Source organism: Calliopsis andreniformis, chromosome 10 (assembly GCF_051401765.1).
Source record: "Calliopsis andreniformis isolate RMS-2024a chromosome 10, iyCalAndr_principal, whole genome shotgun sequence".
In the NCBI taxonomy this organism is placed as follows: Eukaryota; Metazoa; Arthropoda; class Insecta; order Hymenoptera; family Andrenidae; genus Calliopsis; species Calliopsis andreniformis.
Genome location: NC_135071.1, coordinates 17,166,509 through 17,188,764, shown reverse-complemented (window position 1 = coordinate 17,188,764; position 22,256 = coordinate 17,166,509). Strand labels below are relative to the sequence as shown.

Below are 22,256 nucleotides of genomic sequence, written 5' to 3'. Positions count from 1 at the left end.
ATCAAAAATAGACAGTGGGAAATAGGCCAATAGGAAATTTCTTAGGCCCTAGGGAATATTCACCCTCCAAGAATTTCTATTGTATCCTTCGTAAATATTAAACTGGATTTTTCTGCTGTTACAAAGCGTAACAAGTACGCATCGTGATATCTAAAGAATGAAACAGGTTTTTACTCAAATTCTCTTCTTTAATGTGTCTATAAAAACTTGAATTTGTATTAAAATCTGCTGTCTAGTAATTGTACTTGTATTTAAGAAAAATTGAAGGTACAAATGTGTAGCAGCCTCCTCCAAGAAGTTAATAAAGATCAGATTTTACGAAAAATTCTAAATATATTATTGAGTTATGGAACACCCTTAGTTTTAGGATTATGAATGTTTCTAAAAAGAAATAACTAGATAGTGATTAAGTTAATGGACGCCACAAAGGCTCGAACTGTTTTCATGTTTGCAGGAATCGTACGACGTCAGGCATAATTCATTGAATATTGATGTAAACTAATGCGAACAGACAATTGATGCGAGGCTTCCGTTATCCACGAGCACGCGAAGGGAACAGGCGTGTGATTTGTGCGGATTTGCATTGGAAATAAACTGTTTTCTTGTTAGCTATTTCCTGCTCACATGCTTCTCGCTCGATTTAAATAACCACTGCTATCGGTCACGAGAATACGGTAGCTGGAAAGCGAACTGTCAAGAAAAAGGGGGTCAGAGAGTAATAAACAGATGTACAGAACGGAATATACAAAAGTATCACGTGCTGCTAGAAAGTGTCTATTCGTAATTGGTTCCTGATAGCACTACAGCCTCGCTCGCATTAGTCGAGTCACTTGAAACCACTTTGCCCATCTTGAGCTTGTTTTTTCTACGTCAATTGAAATACCCTTTCAAGTTTCAAGTTGAAGCCTTCTGGTCTTAGCCGTCACTGCCAAAATGGCAAGTTTTTAACGAAGATGTCAGAATCCTATTTAGAGACGAAGAAGGAATAGAGACTTGTGTCGATTGTGGCCCAAGCAATGAAGGAATATTTCTTACAAAAACTATCTTCCTTCTAGAGACATAACCTATAACATTCTACGCATTTCTTTCAGACCTACTATTGATTAAGTAGCGATGCGTTTACGTCAGAATAAGAAATATTGAAATCGATTGCGCAATACTTCGCAAAGACAGCCTCATTTACTTTAAAACTTTAAGATCGCCAGTTCGAAAAAAGTGGTTTCGAAGAACTTCAAATTTTTTAAGCTTCACTAAAAAAATATGAAGAAAACAAGAAATCGATTTTCTATCAGAAGACCCTCTTCAATAAATAACAAGCTAATAAAATACTGATTCGACCAGAGAGTCATTTTCTTAACCTAAAAAAAAATAACCTTGAGTAATACAAATATAAGAATCCATTAACTTCATCTATTTCAATGAATTCAAACACCATCTATAGGGAATTGGAATAAACTTTTCAGACAACTCAATATGTTTTATTAATTCATGCGAATGAGGTTTTTTTCAAGCATCACTGATTCCAAGCTCGCCCCCGACAAGTATCGTTCACTTTTGGACTCTAAAACTATGCAGCTCTTCCCAAACCTGTTCAGACTTATTACGTTAAACGTTCTAAGCATATTTCGATCGTAGGAACGATCCTAAGGCAGGCGGTACCTTGACATCGAAATCGGAAAGGAAACAGGCAGCGAGGAGAACGTGCACGAAGGGAAGAGGCAGAGGAGCGCAACGAAAGCCAGAGATCTAATAGATATACCCGAACAGGTCTCTTACTCGGCGTAACCGATGTTAAACCTGTTCCTGTTCCTCTTCGCGTCCCCCCATCGTCCGCCCCCCTCCTCGTCCCATACCATAACACGCTTTGTAATACTCAACCTATTCCTTTCTTCCTTTCTTCCCCCGTCCCGAACGCGTTTTCTCTTATTTCCCTCGGAACGTTTTATTCCCTGCTTCGAAAATGGTTAAAAATGGTCTCGATCGAAGGAACTCGAGTTGCATCTGTTCGACTCGTGAGCTAGCTTTTATTCGATCTGGCGTGCGGGGTTTATTGGTTGATTTGGGACGTTTACGTGGACAAGAATCGTTTTCAAATGCGAAATCAACGAGTGCACAGTGCTTCCTTGTTATAAGCTACAGACTCGATATTTATGGTATCTCTATTTCTATTCTCCGATGCAGAATTGAGCGATAATCGAATGAATTATTAAACGAAGTTAATTTACTTAAATGAAGCTACTCTGCTTGGAAATATTCTAGTCTTTTTCCATTCTATCCAATGAATAAACGAAGACTAACGAGGGCTATGATTGGTTCTCGTGTTCCTTCTAGATTCTAGGTTTATGATTGGTCGAATCGGTGATGCATTCGTGTCGAATGCAGAATAGTTTGACTAAAATTTAACTGTAATTTTACGTAATATGTACTATTTCTACGTATCGTTATCTGTTCAGAGTAATAAAGACATTATTATTTATGTCTTTATTACTTAGGTAATGAATCACGGATTACAGTGATAATCAAGAACTCTATTGCATGTGTCGCGCTTATCTTGAAATTGGTTTCTCTATGCAATCTTACCACCAAGAATAACAAGAAAATGAAAATGCTATGAAAAATATGTGTTTTAGAATTCTAGTAGCATCGCTAAAAACTAAGCGTTCATTCGCCATAACGACCATAATTTCCATGAAATATTACTATTTAAATTAAGACACAAGTTGGAATTTTAAATATCTAATCCTACTCTAGAGATAATTTCTGAAGACCGAGAGATTTACGAGCCCTAAAAGCTTTACACACTAAAATCAACGACTTAGATAACAGACCCAGCTCACAATTGGAGGAATGCACCAACAGAAAACGCATTAATACATTCACCGCCATGACGCTTACCGGTGACTAACGCATTAAGCTCGTGTATTCTCTTAAATCCACTTAAGAGTATTCAAAAGAAATCTCAACATTTATTAAAGTTTACTTAACATTCAAGCAACAAAAATCGATAAGTACGATATCAAATATGCAAACATTCTTCTTTCCAATAAGCTTCACGAAAATCGTGGAAAACTCGCAAAGCATTGAACGCGTGAAGTAATTGAAATATCAAGAACCAGTGGATTACAAGACCACAGAGTACCAAATCCCCTCAATCCGTATTAAAAAATCCCTCTAATCGATCCCTCATTCCCAACCCAATCCACTGTACTCAATCCTCAACAACAGAAACATTTCCTCTCATATTTCCCAACAATCTTCAAAACGACGTTCAACAGCCCCGAACGATTGCCTCGACGAATCGGCGTCGCGCGCGGGCCGTTTGCGCAACGGTGGCCAGGTGGCGCCACTGTCGCTCACCACGAGTATGTCCGAAAGCAAACACGGGACCGTATCCCCAAACAACCAACCACGCTTCACCTAACCCCCAATTTCCACCCGCCAAACTCTCCGAAACGCGAACTCCACTCTAACCTCCAAAGACCCAGAGATCCTTCACTTACCCTGCAGCCGAACCAATAGATTGGCGGGGCGAGATCCAGGTTACCTAGTGCACGTGCGACGTGCAGCGCTCCACAGTACCGTTAATGCAGCACAGTCGTTCGCGGGACACTGTGAACGCGCGGGGAGATCCACAGCTGAGTTCAGGGTAATTGTTAAAAGCTCGAGGGACGCGTAACCTCGTGACCGTGCGATGGCACTCGACGGACGGGCACGTTTTCACTGTTTCACAAGGCGCAGCCGCGCAACCCCGCGTTTCAGCTAAACACGAGGGCAGGTCATTGGTCACACACGCGGCACAAGCGAGCCTCGGATGGATCGACGTACACAACGTACGCCGCTCGTGGCGTAACCCGTGACAGCGTGGCAAAACGACGCGCGCTCCTCGCGGCGGCCGGCGCGGGAATGATTGAAGGAGAGGAGGTTCGTGGCACGCGACCGAGGAGGGGATGGATCTCGGTGCGACGCGCGCGCCGCCTGCGTTCTCCGCGCGGCGAACGAAGACGATGTAACGATCAACCGAAGGGGAACCGTCCCGTTTCGACTAGGCGAGCTTCGACGACGAGGCGAAGAGGGAACGATGGAGAACGATGATGTTTGGAGAGGAGGCAGGGCGATCGGCAAATATTTGGGGATGTTCGTCGTTACCTTGGGAAGGATACAGGGGAGCGTTTCCTTGTTCCGAGCTGTTCTTCCTTTTTCAGGAAAATTTCTGTGAGATCAGCTTGGGCATTTTTTAACCCTTCGTGGGTATACTGGGTCCATTTTGTACGCTGTGAATCCCGATTTTTTGTGAACTTTCTTTGAATCTTTATTCCTTTTTAATTAATTCTGTAAGTGGTTTATTTGAGCATGGTGTATTAAAATAGAGGGTTCGATAAGTAGCTCAGAATTTTTGATGACTTTTTGAGAGCTTAGAATAGAAGCTTAAAATGGGAAAATAGTGGGAGAAAATGGACTCTGTGTGCTCGCGAAAGGTGTGATAATTGAGTATGCCAGAGGGGGGTTAAGCCTCCGTCTGCAGTTTGAGTCGTTTGTGACTCTGATTATTCTTGTTTTTGAATTTTCTCTTGTCTTGTTTAAAAGAATTAGAGTAACATATCGCGCATGTACTTCTAGAGTGACACAACTCAACAGACGCGATCGTACTTTTTTAAGCTGTGTCACTTTTGAACTACACGTGCGATATAGCAATAAAGACTACTAAATGATGTTTTAGAAACTTGAAAGTGTTTAAGAATTTTTCTGGATTTTTTAAAATACAGTAACCTACAAAAATTGCATAGATACAGTTCGCAGATGACGTCAGTAAAAATAAGGTTACTGACGGAGGATTAAGGTAGTTCTTAGTTAACTGTGTTAGTTAAATAGAAGTACTAATTGGATCAGTCCTGTTAATTTATTTAAATCAAACTTGTATAACGAAACCTTGTCTTTCTTGCTGTCGTTCGTGCATAAAATGCATTTCATTTGAATAAATATAACCTGCAAATGATAACCGAAACTAACCTGACAGCTTTCTGACAAAGTCACCGTTTTTCTTTATTGAAACAAAGTTGAAGTTGTCAGCAAGCCCCCGTGTTGGTTTTGCACGAATTTTCCTTGGCAAAAATTACAAATGCTTCCTCTTTATTATTATACATGTATTTTTCTTTCTTTTTTGAGGCTGTTGTTACAGGTTATAGATTGTTCTTGCAAGTGGTTTCTGAAAGGAATTACAAGGTCTGCGGTGTGCAATGTGCAATGAGTTGCATGAGAAGGAATTTTGAATACGGTATAGTATTGCAATTTACATTTTACAGTTTTGTGGTTAATTATTGTTGGTTCGAAGGATACTTATTTTTAAGTAAAATGTACAGCAGCTAATGGAAGTGTTCGAACACTAGGTCGAAACATTGTCAGTTATTGAATTACTGTAACTTCGTAAAAAGAAGTCGTGACTAATCCTCTTAGAGACATTCTAAAAAGCGACTTCTCAATTGGCAAATTGGTATCAATTAAATGCATTATCGATTAATACGAAAATAAGACAATATCAGTTGCGATACTAAAGCTTCGCTGGACCAGTTTTCTCTACAAAATTCATCTGGCTAAATGGAGTTCCACCGCGGGTCTTTCTAATTTTAATATCGTCCGCGCCAGTAATTTCGTGACTCACTGTGCCTCGCGATTCAGTTCGTTTATACGTGCGAGAGTATGTACTCCATTCGATGCGCGACATGTGTTCAAGCACCGGTCGTATCTCGAGCCTCGACCCATACCAATGAATGGCCCCTCTTTGTGGCTGGTTTATTAAACACAATTTACTCCAGCATCTTTATCACGCTATTAAAACGTGCTCGCATGCTGTCTAATTATCATCGATATATCTGTTCCCCAAGTTCTAAACCTGACGAACGACGCCATCGTGGGAATAGGAGAACTACGCCCGATTAACTCGAGACCAGATTAAACGCAGCAAAGAAGACCACTACAAGGAATATCCTCCAAACATGGCTAATTGCAAGGATAATACCCGCTGCTCCTATCAAGGCGATATCCCAGGGCAAGACTTCCCAGATTCTCCAACAGTCCCGCGAAAGGATTACGTTAAACGTGCAGCGTGCAACGCTTTAGCTTTTATTTCGGAAACGTTGAATCGCGCGAACAGCGTTCGCGTTTCGTGGCCCAGATAACGAGCTGCGAACGCAACACTCGAGAAGAAAAGGGACGACGTCGGTGGAGTAGGCGGAGGGGCGCGGGAAGGGGGCTGAATGTATAGGAGGGAACGAACTGGCGACGGCGGGCTGAGGGGTGAGGGGTGGGCGATTGAAAGAGGCCGGTGGCGCAACGAACAGAGGAAAGAGAACTCGCGACGTATGACGAGCGCGATCGGGCCTCGTCGAAAAGGATCGCAAGGAGATCGTTCCTCGAAGGACGTCGATCGAGAGAACGGGCTCCCTTCGTGTTTCAACCGAACGTGGAAACCGAGATAAGCGTTATCGCTGCCGCACTGAGAACTCTATGAATTTATTTCGTCGTACTTTTCAGTATTAGTGGACTGCTGGTTACCATGCGTTCGATGCTTACATCCTTCTACGAGATATTGTACAGCATTCGCTCGCTGTAAACTCTCTGCTTGTTGAATGTGAGCTCTGCATAGATCTGTGGTACCATAGAGACATTATACCGAGATTTTACTGAATGGAAGAGAGAATATACACTCCGTTTAATGGATTCTCTAAGAAACTTAAAAATACATTGTATAGGGAGATTAATGGGGACTAAAGTTGACCCGACCCCGAGGCTCAAGCCCTTATCTTTCACGTTTCTTTTAAACTGCTTGCCTCGACGCTTAGAATATATTTGCTCTAGCCTGGATAAGAGTGCATTATCAATCTGACCAATGGGATGCAGCCGAATAGTCACTGAATCAGTCTACAGTCTTTACTCGGTATAATCTCCTGACTCATCGCTAGCAACAAGGTTGTAGTCGTTATAGATACTAAGAAATATCTTCTGGAAGTCAATTCATGTATATACATATTCATTTTTGTTTCACTGGGCAAAGTGAGACGCAAGGATAATTGCAAGATAAGGGGAAAAACTGACAAGTCTATAACCTTCTGCGATATTGTATTTGAATAAAGGGATATCTTGGAGCTCAACTTTAAGCTGATCTATCGAGCTCGATCGACTGGTCCAAGAACACGAGCAACGAGAGCAGAATCGAACGAAGGGGGAGAGAGGCGAATCGCGAGGGACAAAGCCGCTGAAGGTTTCGAAGGAACCGAGGATCGGTTGGGCATGCTTTTAACGCACGTTATCTATCGATACACGGTTATTCAAATATTCCAAGAAAGTAGGACGCAGCGTGGAGAAGCCGTGACTCGAGGAACCAAGTTGACGTCGTAGTTTATAAAGAGTCATTACGTTCCCGTGAAAGGTGGCTTTAATTTCAGTGGCATTCCAATCACATTAACGTGTATTCTTAGCGCACGCGGGAAGCGACAATTCGCTCGAAACGAAGAGACTGTTACGCGATCATCACACGTAATATCATCGTTCCGATAACTGCGATTTTAACTGGCGATCCGAGCAATGACCCCACTTTTACTGAAATCCAACCAACCATCATCGAGGAGGAAGAAACCTTCGTTACTATAAACGAAATGGCTATGTCTCGAAGAGTACAAAAATAGTTTCTACGATAAATATATGTTTCATAGTAATTACATCCATCAGATTGTAAGATACTACTCAGAGGTAATTATTGTGTAATTAGACACCTCTAGTCGGTAATTATAGAGGTGTGCAAATGATTGGACTACATGTTATATTTTTGCAGCTTTACTGTACACCTCAAGGAATCACGCAAATGTACATCTAGTATGATGTGAAAAAGTTCCGAGAATCTGCAGAGGTTCTACCACAATTGTGTTAAATCTTAATCTGCAACTTGTGTATCCGAGACACCAAGTATTAAATGCGTGCAATGAAAGTATACGTAGCGATTATATTTTAAAATGTTGAAAATTGAAAAAATATGTAGATATTCTTCAAGTCTAATAATTTTCTTTTTTCTGTACTAATTGGTAGCTTCAAGTTGAAAAGCCATTTGCCTAAACGATAAAGAGAAGTCTAACTCGAGTTCAATGGAATTCAATTTGGCAACGATCTCAACATTTGGAGTACAAAACGAGGGGCTAAAAATGCGTTGTGTTTTAGTATCCCTCCGCGGGCTCCCAGTTGACGAGGCGAATGCACGAGAAAACGATGGATAGGCGGACGGAAACGAGGAGTCACGAGAAAGGCTTCGACGAACAATCCGCATGGCCGTTCGCGGGACGGATCGATATTCTTTCGCGGGACGGTCGCGCGCTGCTTCGACCCACAAACGAAAGACACTCATACGCGTCGTTTTACTCGTACTCCTTTGTTATCGACACCCTCAGGAACAATTCTGACTGCTTTTTCGCAACGAAAGTTAGATAGAATCATTGGTTGAACCCCAGCAAAGGTAGGGGTAGAGAAATGGAATTCAAAATTGAGATAAGAGTCCCAATAGGATAACTTGCTTCTGAGGAGGGACTTGTATCTACAGATCATTCGTTTCTGAACGAAGAAACGTAAATTGCATCGTAAGTCTAACTCATTAGAGATGAAAGAACGACGTCTACAGAAGCGTCCATTTATAGGTACAATTTTTATATTAGCTTCTTTAGAGCCAGGGATATCTGATTCCCAAGAATTAGGTTGATACATAAATTCGTGCCGCGACTCTTTTCCCCCTTTTTCATGCATCAAAGATACCTTTCTTTTATACTATAAAATAGTTACAGTTTCTTCTTTCTACTTGCACATATTTCGACGAATGTTAACAATTCCACAGAGAATAAAAGGAAAAAACAATGTGGCACGAACTTCTGTATCGACTCAATAATCTAATATTTAGCCCATTCTCTATATTTTTCCCAGAAACTTCTCCATTTCTTTCTTCACAGCACACAAGAGTCGATATCACGAAAATCACTTCTTAGGTTTGATATTACCTTGGCTTCTCTTTGGCCACAGTGCACCTGAAGAGAGAACGGGAGAGCATAGGCATATTTTGTCGAAGGAACAAGGAGTTCGAAACGGCTGTGTAAATCTCGCGAGTGTCTGTTCTCGGCCTGGACGCGGAGTCGCTTCGCGCAACGCTCGTGGAAAGGTTAAGCGCCTTCCAAGCCGAGCGTCTACAGCGCGATAAATAAGCCTCTTTAAAGTTGTTTCACCTTTGCGCCGTGAACGAGCCGAGATTACGGCTAACGAGCGCCGTTCGTCATCGCGCTCGGGGAACTTTTGACCAAGAATACTAGAAGCAGTCCCTAACGGGATTAGAAAAGGCCCCCCCTTTGCCGAAATCTCATTACGTTGGCACATTGGTCAGTGGTTCCGATGGAGCTGGGAATAAAGAGAAAAAAAACAAGGGTGAACAGGGGCAGAGAAGAATTGGGGTGGAAGCGAAGTCTGATTACAGAAAATATAGACAGTTCATCGAGCAAAGTGGACGTGTGCATAGAATCGCATAGAATTGGCCCCCCTCCCCTTCGCTGGCAATCACTGTGCCAACAGAACTAGACCTCTCCAATCCGAGAAACACTAGGTGTGTAGATTAAGAAAAATTCAAGCCCCAGTTCAGTAACATTCAGTTTAAAGAAAATTCAAACTTTATTCACAGATCATGCGATATTTATCACTCGACTAAGTCGTGAGAGATAACGTAATCACAGTTGGAATTTCTTTCGAAATCCCATAAGCTGGACAAGTATTTGAATTTATAATAGTCACTAGAATAATCTGAAAGCAATTTACTCGGCTAATGAATATAATATATAAACCGTAGGCATGGCCGGGGTTCGCTTGCTCCGACGAGGATGGAGGAAAGAACAGGGGAGAGAGCAAGGGCGGAGGAGTCCGATTACAGAAAAGCCAGACAGTCAATCGAGCAAAGTGGACGCGTCCAAAGTACCCCCCTTTTCGTGGCTGGCGAAAAGAGCGTTCGGTCGCTGCGGGCCAAGAGTTGAATAAATCTTAGGCGCAGGGAGCTCGAACGAAGAGTAGCGACAAGGTCTTCCTCTCTATTCTATTCGAGAATCCATTAACGGTGTTTTTCAACACGGCGCAATGTTGATTTTACAAATTTTCTTCGCGGGAACATTTGCACAGCTGATAATCACGCAGGGATAGAAGGGAGAGGGGGAGGCACGGAGTTATCGTGGGACACCGATTTTCTACCGCATTCCCGCCAAGCAAATCCCCCGTTTTCTTTCTTTTTTTCGGCCTCCTCTTTCGGCCTGTTTGCACTTTCGCGTTTCGCAGCGTTCGGCGAGGCGAATCGCGCAACTCACCCGAACGTTTCGTCTTTATCCCGCGCACGTCGATTCTCGTATTATCGTCGACAGTCTCTTAAACCGGTTTTACTTATTACGCGAGCGTTCGCTTATCTCGCGTAGATCTCTTATTACCAGTCACGGTAAGCAAGCGTTTCTCCGTTCCCGCGATCCCCTCTCTCCTCTGCTTCCCCCTTCGCGCCACCCTACGCCATTCTAATTCTTTCGAGCCGTTCCGTCGAGCACGCCCGCCTGTTTAGCGTTCCTCGCGGAAAATAAAGCTCGATTTCCACGCGGCTGGCTGCCTCGGCGATCGAATCTCGGCTGGTGGATCGTCGAGGGAGGGAAAGCGGGGGGACGAGGAAAAAGGAAAGCGGAAAAAGAGAAGGGAAGCGTGGAAAAACGGAGGATGGCGAGGACGAGGGATATCATGCGGCGTGACCGCGCGACCTTTCGACCCTAGGAAATTCTTCGGATAAACGAGCTTTTCGCGTTACAAGCAAGAAGGGAGCAACAAGTGTGAATCTTGTCTACCCTGCGGATCGGATCGTTCTTAGCTTTTCTCCCAGCTTTTCTGCGCCTTCTTCCTCCCCCCGCTGGCTGCTGTCTCCCTCTCTCTCTCTCTCTCTCCACTTAACCTTCTCTTTCTTTTATTTCTTCTCTCTCTCTCTCTCTCTCTCTCTCTCCCTCTCTGGTGTTCTATAATATTTATCTCCTTTCTCTAATTTCGCGCGCGCGCGACTCAACCGAGTGTGCAACACTGTTTTTTCGTTGTACCGTTATAGAATAATCGTGGAGTTATTCTGAGGACTAGTTTTGCTGTAGCGAACTCTTTCGCAGCGGTCGCGCGCTAGAAATCCACTGTACACAAGTTCTTCTCTGAGTCAGAGAGGAAAGTAGAAGGGAACAGAAGAGTAGCAATGATTTTGCGGGCAAATACATTGACGTATTTCTTGCCAGATAAAGTGTAATAAGTAGACTGCGGATTTTTATACAAACCCACATTGAAATGGAACCTAAATGCAAATCTTGTCCACATCTCAAGAAATAATATTACACACAACATGTACTTTAGATATTTCTGTACCATTTTGTAAACTTGAATTTCTCATAAATGCATACAAGTCCACAGTCTATTAATAAAAAATCGTGGCCAGGGTCTCGATACTTGCACGTGTCCCGATATTTGCACGCGTCTCTCCTCGCTCTTATAATAACCGATCTTCCTTAACCCTTAGGGAGAAGTCGAATCTTCAGACTCGTCAGGCTGCACTCGTCCCATACTTGTTACCGCTACTAAGAGACACTAAAGTAAACCGCGATAAAAGGCGCGTGCATCTGCACTCGGGGATTGAAAAGAAACGGGTTAGACGTATCCCTCTCCGCCCTTTGCTCCTGCGAAGACGCAGTTATGAAAAAGCGAGAGAAGAGTCGCTCGTTACTGGTTAACGAAGAGTTTACCCGTAGAATCCTAGCCCTGGGTCCGCAAGAACTGCGGCGCGGGACGCGGGGCAGCCAGCGCCGAACAGCGACGCGATACAGCTCTGAAATGCTTATTCACCGCCGCGGAATGAGTAATGGGCTGCTAGCGAAATACGTCGAGACATAAATATTGTATCTGGAGCGCTATATATTACCTGTATCGAATACATTATCTAGCTGGTTCTCTGTTCTCCGTTCTGCTAGTTCCTATCTGATTGAGATCGTTGCCATGGGAATGCGCGTACGCTGGATCCGATGCGATCCAGCGACCCTCCGATTCGAGCCGATGGGACACGACCCGCGATCTTCCCTCCTCCGAGCCCTCGACAATTTCGGAGTGACTTATCAAACTCTACAATTAGAAGCCAATAACGAGAAAAAGAACTCCACGAATTCTCTCATCCAACGTTCAGGGCCCTAAGCCCCAGTCATCAGACCTCGCCGATCGGCTCGAAGACGAAAGTACCAATCCCGCCACTTCTTACCCTCCCGATTTTCATCATCGTCGCCCTCGGTCCCCGTCGACCAGCTCCCCCGACAGGGAGACACGGTCCTACATGGGCCGGGGTCGGGCGGCGAGGAGAAACGTAATCATTTGCAATCCGCGCTAGAACCGCTTTGAAACTCCACGAAGGAATTTATTAAAGTTTGACTAAGTCGCTTTACAAAGTTTCACCGGTGCACCGAGGCACACCGTGGCTTCCGCGGAGGGGCACGGGGATTCGCGGGGCACGCGTGGCGAGGGCGATGGCGGAGGGGGACGAGGGGACGAGAGAGCGCAGGGGGCACGGTGGGAGAGGCACGAACGAGGAAACGGAGGGGAATCCTCTCGAAGAAGCGGGACGAGTTGCCGAAGGAGGCGAAGGTGGAGGTTCGAGAGGGCGGGGGAAGCGAACGAGATGGTAGACGCGCGCTGAGGGAGGAGGAGGAGGAGGAGGAGGAGGAGGGGGTGGAAGGGATGGAGGGGTACGGTGGCGGGGGTGGAGGCGCTGGTGAACGTAGCACGACGAGGGGGGTGGGAGGTCTGGAGGGGTGAGGGTGGAGGAGGGATGGAGAGTAGACGGGCGGTGGGTGGGTGGAGGAGGGGGGGCGAGGATGGGGAAGGGGGCAAAGTTACTTTCCCGGAGAAATAAAAGTTAATGGAGTTCCATGCCCCCTCCCTCCTCGTCTCTACACCCCGCGCTTCCACAGTCTTTTTCTTCTCTTCCATCTCTTCGCCGTCCTACAACTTTCACGAAAGTTATTATATCTTAATTTACTATTGAACATTATCTGAAATTTCTCCGACGTTTCCGTTTTAATGCGCTACAGAACACGAACGAAAGAGTGTATTCGTTGGGAGACTGCTAGGGGACGGTGGGGGCGGGGGTTGAGGGGTTCTGTGCGCCGTGAGGGGATTCGAATTTAGCAAGATAGTTTCGTTTATCCTTGCCGAGCGCTTTCAAAAACAATTCGATCGTGAATTCTTACCGCGGTATAATATAGTCGACGATTTCTCCGATGGAATCGCCGCCTTCCCTGGCTTCTCTTCTCGAGCACCACTGTTAAATGAGTACTCCACGAGTACTCATTCTAATTACGGTAGCTCCCGAGTTATGAAGTCCGCCGTGAGCACTCTGTCTTGAAATTGTTAGAGTCGAACGAATTGTATCGACTGAAATGCTTTTCACCATCCTGATTTGTCTGTGATCTTTTCAGGGAGGAGCCAAGGAACTTCGTTAAAGAGAAGACAATGTGGGCAACCTATAGCGAATGCACAGAGTGCCTAGAAAGGATTCCACGTGTATTCAACAGCGTGTTCGATTAAATTAACGCTTCCCCGGATCACTCGTGCTCACTGTACGCCGTAAGTTAATCAGATCCAGGAACTTCCTGATTCCTCGTTACCATTGCCAAGAAAGCGGACCGAACTCATCCACTTGCTATCTCGCGAATCGCCTTCTCCCCTACCACCGACTGGTGATAAGACTCTGATGCACGGAGGGTAGCGAGAGGTATAGTCGACTGCAAGACACAGTGAATCTAGTAAAGTAGCAGGTTATCTTTCACGCCTCTAATAATTGAAGTCGCGTTTTTTGCCACCTTTGGGGCTCTAAATTGATAGGAATGAGGAAAAAGTAGGTTTGTTCCTGGATCCTTCGTTGGCTACCACAATGTTGATTGGGAAAGTGTGAAGGACTGATATCCTGGTTGCCTTACTGAAATCACTATATAGGGGTCCCCACACGATCAATAATACCATTATTGTTATTATTGGTAGAGAACTCAATTTTGATACAAGATCCAGAGATAACACACAAAACATGAAGAAAAATAGAAATATACTTTTGAACAATACTTTTTAATATTGACTATGTTACCGACCATGTTCAGTCTATATTGATGGAATGAGGATCAAATATTGATGGAATTTGCTACGCTGCAGCTCAAGCGTTTAGATTAAAGCGGATTCACAAAACCATTGTCAAACCGAATTAACAATATTATTGCCAGTAATATCGATCGTGTGCAGGCCCCTTATCCCGCCGTCGACTACTCTCTACAAAGAGTCCACACGGTTTTTTTCCAACGCTCCAAGACGTGTACCGTAACGCAAACCCAACATCCCCCCCGTTTTTGGGTGCCTCGTTCGGGAAGGCGGCGCGTGTCAGCGACCTTCCGTCGTCAGCGACGTGACCCCGATATCTCGTCCACGATGGAAACGAAAAGAGCCGTTCTACTCGCGTCTACATCCATCCAGCTCTTCCGTGGAACGGGGCACTCTTCCCCCTCTCGCCCCACCGCCCATTTCCCATCTCGTTCCCATTCCCATTTCACGTTCCCGTTTCCGTTCTCCTTCTGCCGCGTTTCGTCTTCCAAGTCTTCCCTCCCTCCCCGTATCCCCCCCCGCGCGCCTTTGATTTACGGCCATAAGTTGTAATATTTGCGCCACTATTGTATGGTAATACGCGCAGCAAAAAATATGTTAATGGTTGCCATAAAGAAGATATACAGCGTACATATGTATCCCATTTCGCGACCGTATATACCCGGTGAACGCGAAAACCCGCGCCTACTGTACCGTCCTTTTCATTCCCCTCTCAAAAGGGTGCTTTTTATCTCTCCCACCCCTCCACCCCTTTGAGCCTCCCACTCTCGAGCTTCTCTTCACACCCTTCTCGCCAGCCCCTGTCCGGTTTACTCTGACTCGAGGCACAGCGGATGTTACCGGCGTATTAGTTCGATCTCGAGGAACAGCTCCGTTTTTCCTACCCCCCTTTCGCGAATTGTCGCCAGCAATTACGATCGACGTTGCCCGAACGGAGAGGTGGAAGGGCCATCGAGATCGATACGAGAAAAAAAAAAGAAACGACGGTCAATCTCCTCGTAGATCAGATCCTATTTTCTCTGGATATCGACTGCGCGTGATATCCCAGTCCTTCGACCCCCAGCCCTTCCACTGCCCCCTAGAAGCCCCAGTGGGCTTTCATTCGCGACGATAATATGGATAGTGAAGCTCGACGGAGGGGCCCCTGGACCACCCACTTGTCCCTTGCCACCCCCTCCTGCCCTCGCCCCCCATAACTCGAACAATTCCAATAGTCGTTAATCTGTCGGAAACTTTTGGAAAACTCGGCGTTATTGCAGGTACACGGGGCGGGTCTATGCAAGTAGGATAAGCGGAGCAAAGGCGAACCGAAGTAAAAGGCGAGAGGGGAGAGGAGTCGGCTGGATAGAGGAAGAAGAAGCGTAGTTGATGGGAGGCGGAGAAATTGAGGGAAGGAGTTCGCAGGGTAGATTCTACGTCGGTGATGCGACTAGGGAGGGGGCAAGGGGGGGCCCAGGCGGGGGCGGTGTGCCGAGGTAAGTTAAATAAACTTGTTTAGTTTCGCGGAAACTTCTGCCCAGCCATTGTATTCGACTGCCTCGCCGCCGAGTTTGCTCCAAAACTTCCGAATACGAACGAGCTCGGTTCTCCGTTACGCTTTATTCGCTTGTTTTGCCAAGTCGCTATCTACCATTGCCTACTCTTTCCTCTCGATACTATTCTACCATCGTCTTCTACTTCTAGCAGTCTTTGTCTCCGTCTTGGAGGTCGATCTTAATGTTTGGCCTTCTTGGAGGGTACTGAGTCCAGAGGAGCCAGGATGATCGAACAACCCAAGGAGGATCTCTCAATATTCACAACAATCTATCCTTGCCTTCTACCCCTAGTTGCCTTTGTCTTCAGTTTACAGTCTCTTCTTAACGTTTGGCCTTCTTACAGGGCCCAAAGGCACCAGATGGTCGACCAATCCAGAGAGGATCATCTATTCTTTGAATATTCCCTGTGACGTTCTACCCCTAGCTGCCATTGTCTCCACCTAAAGACCTGATTCTAACGGTACATGTCCACTTGATAGTAAGACTACCGCGAGTTACTCTCTCAGATACTCTCAGATACAATCACTATCAACCACTGCATTGAGAGTAACTGAGAATTACTACCCAAGACAGATTCGCTATCTGAGAGTACTCTCGAAATCAACCCACGATAATTGTACCCTCAAGTAGACACCTAGTCTAACCTTCAGTCTTCTCACAGGTTCCCATCGGGTCCAATGATCGACTGACCAAGATCGACGACGTCGAAATTGAAACGGTGACACTGCCCCCAGGAATCGTCCTCCCCCGCGACGCTGTTGTCGGCGAGGCTCCCCTGGGGCGAGAGCGCAAGAACGAATCTGATCGGAAACAAAATCGGGCAAAGTGCCCCGTCGCTAGTGTGGCAGCAGACCGAATGGCTTATTGATTTAACGAGAGAGAGAAAGAGGCGAAAGAGAAACAGGAGGGAAGCGAGAGCACGGGGAAGCACGGTGAGGCTCGAGGTGGCTAGGGGGGCGGCTGGAGGTGGTCGTGGGGTCGCGAGCAGGGGCCTCGCTCGGTGGAGGCTTGGGGGAGGTTAGGGTGAGGCTAGGGAGTGGGTACGGAGAGGAGATGAGTAACACGGAGTAGGCTAGGCGACGGCGGGGGAGGGGAGAGTTCGCGGGTTCGCTGGCTCGCGAGGTCGGGAACGTTGGGGAGAGCAGGGTGGTAGAGGGGCAGGGCGGGGTGGGATAGGGGGCCGGAGAACAAGGGACGCGGTTGGCGGCGGGGGCGCGAAGGGCAGCGACGAAAACGGAGGAACAGGATAGACACTTGCCCCGATCGGAAAGAAGGGTGGGACAGTCAGCCCTGCCTTTCGGACTCCTCCTTGTGTATCGGTAATATTCTCTAACGCCAATTTACTCGGGGATAACACGACCCTGGACTCCCTTCGTCTCATAATTCGGCACCCCTTTCGTGGAGGACTCTCTTCCTCGGTGTTTGTCACCTTAACTGGGTTGGTCTCTAAATAGAGTCTTTCCTTGATATAGGCTCATGCTCACTGGCAAATTTATAGCGTTAAACTGATTGTCAGGATGGCGGTAAACTCATGCTCATAGAATCCCATTTTCGTCTTCTGCTGGCAAATGAAGTTCCATTCTATACCATTTCAAGCTACAGTGTATGTAACAAGGAGGCTCTAACGAGGGAGTACTATAGAGACAGCTTTGGATAGTTGAAGATAATTCAAGATATGTATCAGTTTGTTCATGAATACTGTGAGTAACACAACACTACTAGGATGAGTCAGTTCTTGCCTAGTTTCTGCACAAACTCTGTCCATTCTAAAGAAACTTGTGAAGCAACAACACCACCACGTACACGTATATGACGCGTAGCTGACGCTACCAGGGTAAAATCGATAAATAATATAAAGCAAAGAGGGCAAAAACAGGCAACTCATCCTAGTTATTTTTTCATACAGTAAATTCTCTATCACGAAAAGTTTCACTCCGGATATTTATGCAAACTCCCATTTCCATGAATACAATTAAAGCAGCGCAACCAAATTAGGGATTCGCTGCACTCTCCACATACTACAGAGTGTGTTCATTTAACTTCCGATATTTTGTCGAATTTCACACATTACATATCGTACATTACAATAATACAGATTCTGTATAATTTTGCATATCGAAATTAGCCACAGACGCAGAAGAATCCGCAATCTAGTTATCAAATTGAATAGAAATATCCTGCAAATCGTTTGGTATAACAAAAGGGGAGCTTCCACAGTCCCATCGAAGCCACCTATTGTCTTATTCCCCGATGCAAGCCCCTCGAATGGAAGTGGTGCAGGTGGATTCCAGTTTAATCGAATTAACAAAAAGATCCCGCTGTATATCGGTGACAGGATATCGCGGCTATTCCCTGGGACGACGTTCGAACGGCACGATGCTCGAATGGTCATTGGCCGATCAACAAGTGGCTCATGATTTTGTCAGTGGGTTTGCGAGCGACCGACTAGCCCGCTGGGCGGCCCGCTCCTCGACCGTCCAGCTGCCCGCCTGTCCCCGTCTGTCTGTCCGTCCGTCCGGTTACCCGATGCGGTCTACCGCTAAAATACTCGCCGCCTTCCTCGTCCCGCTAACTGCCGCGCATTATCTGTCCCATCGTGTTCGCGGAAAATTCGATGGGTTAATGTCTTAACACTGTCCACCCGACATTTTACTCTCGCCTCTTCTCACGGTAGAATCTCGATTAAACGAACTTCGAGTCTCCACAGTTTCCGTCGTTTGAGGCGCAATTACACTGAGGCATTATTTCTGAAAGTCAGTGTTCTCAGTTTTCTGTGAGACAGAAATTAGTCGATCAAGAACAAGACTGGCCTCAGAACAGCGAGCTTTAAAGTCTGGAAATTCGTTGTTTATATTAAGTTACAGAGTTATGAGAAATTATGGATATTTTGGAGTATTTTCTTGAGATTGACTTGCTCTCAAAGAGACACGTTTCTGAAATCAATTTGTGTAAGGATACTTCATTTCTGACTCCTGAATTACATTAGGGACCCTGTCGCTGATGAGAGATTAAAGTAAATAATTTAATTAGGAAAATTTCTGAGTGTAATTAGTAGACTGCGCATTTTTATGCAATTTCATATTTTTGTGAACACGGCCAAAGAAGTTTAATTTAATTTATTTGTCAAATACTGCTTGTAATTTACATTCTATTTTTCATATTTTTTATACTTTTGAATATTGTATGTATTATCTAACTTTCTACATACTTTAAATATGCATAAATGAAATCCGCAGTCTCTTAATGAATATAACAGAGAACTTGTACTAACATAAGGAGATACTGTAGAGAATTGTCATTCCAGAGACAGTGAATGCTGAAAGATGGTGAAATCTACTCGAGTTTGAGGATTCTTAATCAATCCAAGAAATGGTGGGGGTAACTATGTGCTTGTATCGAGACAATACTCTTTCATCAAGAAGTGGGTTCTATTTTTTCCCATTTCAATTCCCAGCAGTTTAAGAACCCTATTCACGAGACTTTCCTCGCTCACTTCAGAATTGCATCATCGTGAATCGATCTCCTCCACTGCCTCCAGTTCTTCCCTTAAGCATTCATCTCTCCCTTGAAAATGGAATGAAAACAGTGATCAAATGTAACGATTCGCACGCAAATTTCGCGTACACCGCGATCATGTTCTCGGCGTCAAAACGCGCGGCACACTTTCTCCGCGAAAGAGCTTATCTACGCACGAAGGAGAAAGCAAACGTAGCCTCGCGTCAATCGCGATTTTCCCTTTTAATTCGCGTTTTCGCGCGATCTCGAGCCGCCCCAGGGTACAATCGGGAAGGCGAACGTTCCCATTCGGCAACGAGCGTCTAACCAAACGCGACACGATAAGAGAATTCAATTAGGAGCGTTCGTTAGGGCGAATTTACTTTGCGCTTGCGGCCGCGGATTCCAATTTTTCCGTGCGAACGCGATACCAGCGTAAACGTGGAAACGCGGTCGACGGTCCGCACGATAAACACACACGGTTTTTTAGACCGTTTTAATCTACGTTTATTCATTCTTTTATAGCCGCCTGACCGCCTGCCAGCACGTCCGCCTTTCATTTTTGTTTTAATCGAGGAGACGACGAATGAAAAGCTGAAACGGCCGCGGAGAAAGGTGGTGCCTGGTGAAAATGCAGTGAACGCGACTCTTTACCTTGGACAGGTGGCCACTCGCGTTTTCCGAAGACGAGAAGAGATGAAGAGTTCCATTACGAGAAGTGGAGGCTGGCGATAAAACGCAGAGGTACAGAGGTGCTCAATTATGGTACGATTTAATGACTCTATTAGTAGATAAAACTATTCGCATTTAGCATTCAATCATTCCATAAATCATGCTGCTTCTTCTTATATATCTTAATTCACGAAGTTAAGAATCCTTCGAAGAGCCTAAAAAATGATGATAGTAGAAGGTATGTCTCGATAGAAGCTCGAAGGTAGACTCAGGTTTCCTTGAAAGAATATTTGGCTTCGAAAATTGAAGCTCTAGATCTCAATCCGAAAATTTATTCTAGCAAGAAATTTCTTATGTTCTTTAAGCTTCTAGAGCTTCGAGCCCCGAGCTTATATCGAGACGATACTTCAGTATTCGACAGATCTGTGACTAAAAACACTTCTTACATTCTTGGATCCAAAAATTAATCCAAGTATTAATATTCCAGATGTCTGCGCTGAAAAAATGAGAAGGAAATGAAAACACATAAGAGAGCATCTCTACCCCTTTGCACTAATGCACTCCTGTGTCGAGTGTGACTCGACATTAGTATTCTTCACAGTTTTAAACTAACTTAGAATAATAGAGAGTTATTGGAAAGAAGATTTTCAAAAAATAGTGAATGCAAAAGGAAAAAATAATAGAAAGCTCGCAGAAAGAAAATTGTGAGTATAAGGGATTAAAATAATAGGAAACTCTTGGACAGAAAATTTTCTAAAAATTGTTAGTGCAAAGGCTTAAAATAATAGAGAGTTCCAGGGCGGAAAAATGTTAAAAGAATTGTAAGTGCAACGGTCTACTGAAACTGTTTTAGGAACCGATGCACGGCGAGCGGTGAAAGAAGGTGAAGCATCGCGTTAGAAGGGACTGACCTTGTAAGAGAACTGGTCAAACATTCTGTAGACGTCGACGTCGTTGCCAAGAATCGTGTAACCGGCGTCCATGCTGTCCCGTCGTTTCTTGTCGCTGCCTGGAACGATTCTTCCGTCAATGAAAATCACCAGGCGGATCACGCGAGAAGTCTCGCGGCGAGCCAGTACCGAACAAACTGATCGCGATTGCACCGACTATGCCGTCGCTCATCGTCCCGTGGGCCCAGCTGCGGCTGCAATCACCCTGTCCGCCCTGCGCCCCTTGCTATCTACTACCAGCCCGACAGTACCGCTCCTCCTCAGCGATCTACCTCAATGGATCGGTCGTTTCGTTCACGGGTCAGTCTCCCTATCCAAACAGCCGATCCTGGATCGACTCGACCGATCGATAAAACGGGCGCGCGCGCCCGCGCCAGCCACCGCGCGCATACGCGATTCACTCGGGCCCCGATCCTAGCGGCGCGATCCTAGGAGCATACACCGATCTGTAACAGCGACACGAAACTAAATCTCCGTCTGATTTAGCCAGATCTACTTATATCCACGATGCTCAATCGACCGTCACGCGTAAGCACTGCCCTATCCTCCGCGAGACCGCGTCTCGAGTTGGTCCCCGACGACACCTCTAATCTCTTCATGGGGTAGCCTCGGGCTGGCCCTGTACCAAGGCCTCGTATCCACGCGGGGAGCACAGGTGTACCAGAGAAACTCGCGTATCCCTTTCTGCTTACTGCCGCTCGTACCGATCCGATCTCTAGCCCGACCGAGGATCCCGTCGAACCGTAGGGTCCACCGACTATGCTCGTTCCTCCCGATACCGGTTTTCTCTCCGCTCCCGCCGGCAAGGCCGGAGCACGTGGACGAACCGCGTTTGCCGTCCGCAGGCGTCGCTGCTCCACTGGCCGAATCTGTTTCCTTCTAACCACCTAACGCCGACCGCGACCACCGACTGCGCACCGCTACCGGCTACGGCAACGTCCACGCTGAGAGCGAAAGCAACGAGAACGTTCGTGACGTCGGTGGTGCCGCCGCCTCCGCCGCCGCCGACGCCGCCGACGCCGCCGCCGGCGTCAACGTCGGACACGCTGGTGGTGGCTCTGACAGAAGTGGGGGCGCAGGTGGCGGCGGCGAGGGGGGAGGTGGAGGAGGAGGAGGTGGTGGAGGAGGATGGAGGTAACGGTGACACTGGTAGTGGTAACGGGAGAGCTAGCTGTCTCTGTCGCGCGACTCGCTCCCCTCTTACTGTAACTCTGACGTTCTCTGTGTGGAGAATGTAGAGGATCCTCATCTTCTTACATCTAGGTGGGAGTTTCTTAGCTGGAGATCGAGATAAGGAGCGACAATGTTGGGAACAACGGGATTGATGGGATCGATTCTGGAGAATTTTCTTGAGCAATGATGATATGGTAACTGTGGGCTGTTGATTTGGGGGAGGTGGTGGGGG

The 22,256-nt window shown here is 46.0% G+C and overlaps 1 protein-coding gene and 1 long non-coding RNA gene across 5 annotated transcripts in view; one reads left to right on the top strand and one right to left on the bottom strand.

The window, feature by feature from the left end:
* The window catches only part of LOC143185163 (TOX high mobility group box family member 4), a 31,370-nt gene extending 10,251 nt beyond the window's left edge, over positions 1-21,119 (bottom strand). Inside the window, exons 1-2 of one of the 2 annotated variants that reach the window (XM_076387920.1) lie at positions 20,981-21,119; positions 20,813-20,910 (exon numbers count right to left, since the gene is read on the bottom strand). In XM_076387920.1, the coding sequence (XP_076244035.1) occupies positions 20,813-20,910; positions 20,981-21,023 (141 nt within the window). In that variant the 5' untranslated portion in view covers positions 21,024-21,119. Of the gene's footprint in view, positions 1-3,500; positions 3,535-20,812; positions 20,911-20,980 lie in introns of those variants that run through there. The other variant, XM_076387921.1, reaches the window with a different exon arrangement.
* LOC143184808 (uncharacterized) lies at positions 9,523-11,670 on the top strand. Of its 3 annotated transcripts, none has more exons than XR_013002819.1 (3): positions 9,523-9,622; positions 9,863-10,087; positions 11,588-11,670. It is a non-coding gene; the product is annotated as an uncharacterized LOC143184808 (long non-coding RNA). The 3 variants fall into 3 exon arrangements; XR_013002820.1 differs by lacking the exon at positions 11,588-11,670 and adding an exon at positions 9,698-9,784 and having other exon boundaries at positions 9,863-10,186; XR_013002818.1 differs by lacking the exon at positions 11,588-11,670 and having other exon boundaries at positions 9,863-10,186.
* Positions 21,120-22,256: the final 1,137 nt, after the last annotated feature.